The sequence below is a fragment of the Vulpes lagopus genome, chromosome 12 (assembly GCF_018345385.1).
Source record: "Vulpes lagopus strain Blue_001 chromosome 12, ASM1834538v1, whole genome shotgun sequence".
NCBI classification, from domain to species: Eukaryota; Metazoa; Chordata; class Mammalia; order Carnivora; family Canidae; genus Vulpes; species Vulpes lagopus.
Window position 1 is genome coordinate 84,555,767 of NC_054835.1, and position 5,917 is coordinate 84,561,683.

Here is a 5,917-nt window from a genome sequence, read left to right on the forward strand (position 1 = left end):
GACTGGAGGAATCTTGCCCAGCTCTATGCTCAATTTATTTCCTTGGATACACCCTGTATCAAGACAACTAAGTTACATTTTTACCAGAAAAAAAAAAATCAGCCAGAATGCTTAGTTTTGTTTTCTGCACCAAGAGAAAACATTCTCACACAGTCTATAAACTTCTGCATTACTTATCATTATTTGTCATTACTTTATTTAGCTGTGCCCCGCCTTCCATCCTGAGCTCACCCACTACCCAGCCATTCATGCCCTAAACAGCTCTGAGGGGGGAATAACCTCCATCACTTGGCCTTAGCTACATAGCCTGTCTCTTGCTTTATTATGCTCTGGAACTTTTTTTTTTTTTTTAACTCTACCCTTATATTTTATTAAAAGGGCAAACATCATGAATTAACCCAGCTGCTTACTTGAATTACAAAAGTAACATGATTCAATATGAAAATAAGAAACTGTCTACAAATCTCTGACAGTAATAAATTGCAATATACAATGCATACAGGAGTCATACAGAGCAACAAACTCTCGTACAAAACAAAAATATTTTAATACCTTTAAAATCCAAATTTTTCTTTAAAATCATTCATGAAAAAAGATTCTCAAGTCAGAATTAACACCTCAATTAGTCAAGCATCAGGAAGCTACATTACAGCTATTTAATATACAAAGAGACATCTTTTCCCCAATCACTTCCTTATAAGGTCTCTGTTTCCAGAATCATACAGACTCTTTTGCTTCTCTCCACTCCCCATGCCACCATTTCTTCAGATCATGAAAACTGAATTTGTTGAACACCAGAAATCTGTTGATATGATGTTGTATAAACCATAACATTTTGCTGTTGACCATCTGCAGTTATTAACCCAGCTGGTAACTGGTTAGTAAATGCCTCCTCTGTAAGTTCTTCACTTAGCCCATCTGTAGCTGTGACTGTTCCACCAATTCCTTTCTCTCCTTTCATAGCCTCTCTGAATTTCTGAAGGTATAATTTTAGAGGTTCTACATAACTGTCAAAGCCTAAGGTTGACATGGCAAAGAGAATATCTTCTCCATTGATTGTCTTCCGTTTTTCTTGATGACATCTTTCACTTGCTTCAGATGTTATAAAGCTGATGAACTCACTCACACATTCCTGAACACATTCTTTGGCATCTTTTGCAATCTTTCCCCTTTGAGGTATGGCATTTTTCATTATCCTTGCTACATTTGCAATTGGAAGATAGATATCTTGTTCTCTGAAACTTTCTTTTGAACCATTTGTGTCTTCATGATCATTCATGCTGTCCTCAGTATCATCATGAGGCTGTATAACATAGTGGCTTCCTCCGATGTAGTCTGCAGAGATGCCTAGTTGAGAAGCATCTGTGGTAGCACTGTCGCCATCCATCTTTAATAATTTGCACAAGTAGAGGGTATCTATTTATTGATACTTCTTAGTGGCTTTGTCATGAAATACTGTCAGAACTGTGTTGTCAGTGGTGTTCAGGAACACCTTTTTAAAAAGGGGTCCAATCTTCACCCAATTTCAACCTCCAATGCAGCCCTGGTTGGCTCCCGTCTCCCTGCTCTGGAACTTTTATGACATGGGAGCCCCCAGAAGTGAGAGGCTATTACTCTCTTGTTGCTACCAGTGGATACTGAAGGATGCCGTGGTAGTGAATTCTCCCTGCTTCCTTCCTCAAGGCAGATAATTCTGAGGTACAGCTATACTGAGTTCTGTCACCGCCTCTGCCCCTGGAACACACTGTAAAGGGCTCATCCCTGAAGATTAGAAGGAGCGTGACAAAGCATGGACGTCCCCAAGAGGGAAGAACAGCATTTGGAGCTAGTGAATTTAGGATGATGCAGAGAGACGTGGCCAAATGAGTTTGTACCAGCTTTGATCTGACATCGTTGCAGAGAAAAGTACGTGGTCCTGATGGGAAGATGTTTATATAACTCTTTAGCATGAGAAGATGTTATCATTATCACCCAGCAGGAGAGAAAGAATGCAGTGAGGAAGCAAAAGCGAGACTCCGTGCATACTGAAGACAAATTTTAGCCCAAAGCAGACTCCTCTTGCAATGATTGTTAAAACACTAGTTTAGAGTTTTTAGAAGGCTCATCGTACTTTTGGATTGAATCTGTTAAACATGCTATATAGACAGTTTGCAGGGGGGTGTCCTTGCTCAATAGGTAACTTATCGCACAAAGTTTCTCCTCTTTTCAAATCAGGATCACACTACGTATAATGCCAAGCACAGTAACAGATTAAACATCTGGGCGGTTTTTATAAGTGGTACATGCCCAAAGCAAAGTTGCTTAAGTAACGAGAGGAGATCCAGATCAATAACAGAATAATTAGGCCTATTCCTGGTTCTGTCTGAGGTTGGGTTACAGGGAAGGAGTCAGACTGTTCTGAATCTACAGAGGTGACTTCTTTCTCTTTAGGTTATAGATGGAGAAGGTCCTCCTCATACTCCTGAGGCTGCCCTCAGCTGTAGCTCTGGCTCACGCACTGAGAGGATCTATAAAGGGATCCAAATTGGGCAGCCCCAGTGGCTCAGCAGTTTAGCACCCAGGGTGTGAGCTTGTAGACTTGGGATCGAGTTCCGTGTCAGGCTCCCTGCATGGAGCCTGCTTCTCCCTCTGCCTCCCTCTGCCTCTCTCTCTCTCTCTCTGTGTGTGTGTGTGTGTCTCATGAATAAATACATAAAATCTTTAAAAATATATACATATATAAATGGACCCAGATCAACCCAGCAGCCCATCCAAACAGCTTCACTCAAGAAACTTGCTTGGTGGCCTCAAAGGTCACACTTATTCAGAATACACACTTGGCTTACGGAGAAAAATGTTTTGAAGAGTTTGGAGGGTAAACTGGTACCATCTAGAAAGAAGAGAAAGAAATAGAACTTGGTCATTGACGGAGTAAAAAGATTATTTGTGAGTAACTTCTCTTGTCAAGAACTAGTAGAGAATCATCAGAGGACAAAGGGCAACAATTTCCCTGGGTGATGTGTTTTATCAACCTGGCTATACCTTTTACCACTGCAGCAGGATTTCTTCCTTTCCTCTCTCATCTACTTATGTATTTCAAGCATCAAGCACTTACATCAAGAGATATCCTTGCAAGGGGTAACTTGCATCACAGATACTAACAAAATCTATGGAATATTTCTTGAGTTTTTGTAATTAAAATCATCCAAATTCAGAACATTATCAGAATGGACATTTATAAATTCAAAAAAAGATCTAGATTTTATTACAGGCATCTTTGCCAAGTCTATTATGGTTAACCTATTACAGGGTGCTTTGTCAGCAACTCAATTTTACTCTCAGGAATAGTACAGATAGAAAAGGTGTTTAACTCCGAAAGCTCAGGATGAAGTATAGCATTGTATAGCATTTTCACAGTTTTAGAACCAACTAGCAAAGACCTGTGAGTACTTAGTCTAAAACCAAACATCCTGGGCAGCCCGGGTGGCTCAGCGGTTTAGCGCCGGCTTCGGGCCAGGGCCAGGGCGTGATCCTGGAGACCCGGGATCAGGTCCGGCGTCGGGCTCCCTGCATGGAGCCTGCTTCTCACTCTCCCTGTGTCTCTGCCTCTCTCTCTGCATCTCTCTGTGTCTGCCACGGATAAATAAATAAATCTAAAAATAAATAAATAAAACCAAACATCCTAAAATCATTTTAATGGTGCTTAGATCAGATTCAAGACTTTGATATTTTTTTAGAACTTTTCATTTGTGCTACATAATGACCTTTTAAGAACTCCTTTTTAACGTGGCAAGAAGATGGCAAACACAAATTACATTGGGAGAATTCGAAGTATAAATATGAAGCTGCTGTCTGAGGCTGCTCAGCCTGAGCCACTGTGAGTTTCACAGATGTTTAGGAAAATCTACTGAGGTCAAGGCAGAGAAATCACTAAAACCCACTTAACCCAAACTGTGACTGATCTACTCATTGGAGTAGCTGCTAAGCCTCCATTCAAGTTAGAAGTAGTCCTGAGGTTAGAGAGGCTTTATTTTCTCCCCTTCAAAGAAGTCTGGTTTGATCTTTTTTTTTTTTAATTTTACTTTGTCAAACCTTTAAAATAATCAGGACATTGATTTTTGATTGGGCAAAATAAGCACCATAGCATTTGGAAGAAAAAGGGAACAAAAGAACTTGATAGTCATAGAGTAGGGTCTAGGTCAGTGGTTTTCAAAATGTGGACTGGGGATCCTTAGGAGACCCTGAGACCATTTCAGAGTGCCTGTCAAGCCAAAGCATTTTTTTAAATATTAAGATTTTATTTGCTTTTCCTCCTAACCCCCTTACAAGAAAACAATGGAATTTCCCAGGGACTATGTAATATGTGATGGTGTCATTACTCTGATGGCTAATGGAATGTCAGTTGGTTTAAATTTTCTCAGTTTTAATTACTAATACAGTAAATATCTATGGTCATAATTCATATTTTAAAGAAAGCTCTTTGGGGTCCTCAATAATTTTGAAGAGTTTAAAAGTGTCTGGAGGCACGTAAAAAAGAATGAAATCCTGTCATTTGCAACAACATGAATGGACTTCGAGGGCTTTGTGCTTAAGGAAATAAGTCAGAGAAAGATAAATACTGTATAATCTTACCTTTATGTGGGCTTAGAAAACAAAAAAAAAACAGTTACAAACAGCTCATAAGTACAGAAAACAGACTGGTGGTTGCCAAAGGCCAGGGGGTAGGCAGTGGAAGAAATAGTTAAAGGGGATCAAAAGGTACAAACTTCCAATTATAAAATAAAAAGTCCTGAGGATATAATATAGCATAGTGAGTGTAGTTAACAAAACAGTACTGCATATTTGAAGCTAAGAGAGCAAAAGTTCTCATCACAAGAAAAAATTTGTAACTGCATGTGATAATGGATGTTAACTAGATTTACTGTGGTGATTATTTTGCAATGTATACAAGTATTGAATCATTATATTGTATACTTGAAACTAATATGTTTTATGTCAATTATATCTCAATTTAAAAATAAAAGTTAAGAAAGTGAAACACTAAAAAAAAAATGCTTATAGAGACTAAAAGTATATTGAGACCAAAAATTCCTTGTCTAGAACAATGCTGTTGAATAGAATTTATTACAATGATGAAAATGGCCTATGAATCTTCAGGTCTCATACAGTAGCCACTAAATACTTAAGACTGTTGAGCCTCTAAAATTCAGCTAGTGTGACTGAGAAACTGAGTTTTTAATGTTTATGTAATTTAAATTTCAGTGTAAATAGTTACCATGTTGGGCAGTGCAGACCTAAATCCTCAGCACCCTGACTCCTGATTTAATATTGTTCTCAATCGTCTACACCAGCTGTTTACAGTTAGAGATTTTCCTTGTGCTAACTATTAAATTCTTGGTGTGGTTTGTGTGGTATGTGAAGGGAGTATTTAACAACAAATATGCAATAAGAAAATATTCATAACTCTAAAATATCAATCAACTCCAGATCAAATCCTAGATTCAAACAAAGAAGAAAATAATCAAAAAATTCTTGTAGTTGCCCCTTTGGGAGTTCAAAAGAATATTTCTTCATGCTTTATCTTGAATTAACTACATGGTTTTGATAATATTTTTAAACTATAAACAGTGTTTAGACTTTGCTCCTGTTGTAGTTATGAAGAGACAAGAACATAATTACGGTTGCACAGAAAAGTCACCTGGGTGTTCAGGCATGTTCAGACCAAACCAGTCTGCTTTGGTGTGGTCATTATTCACTAGGATCTAAATCTCAATAAATAGAAATCCTAGATTTTTCAATTAGCAGAACTGTCTGAAAATTGTGCACTCAACTCTTGCTAACCATATTCCCAAGAGATACATGAGCACAGAAGAGAATCTCAGCTTGAAAATATAAGCTTTGAACTAGGGCAGCCCCGGTGGTGCAGTGGTTTAGTGCC

The 5,917-nt window shown here is 38.4% G+C and overlaps 1 protein-coding gene across 1 annotated transcript; it reads right to left on the minus strand.

Annotated features, from left to right (window-relative positions):
• Positions 1 to 335: 335 nt before the first annotated feature.
• LOC121473457 (nuclear transcription factor Y subunit beta-like) lies at positions 336 to 1,556 on the minus strand. The gene has a single exon (XM_041725861.1). It carries the CDS (start codon positions 1,385 to 1,387, stop codon positions 770 to 772), a length of 618 nt encoding a protein of 205 aa, XP_041581795.1. The 5' UTR covers positions 1,388 to 1,556; the 3' UTR covers positions 336 to 769.
• Positions 1,557 to 5,917: the final 4,361 nt, after the last annotated feature.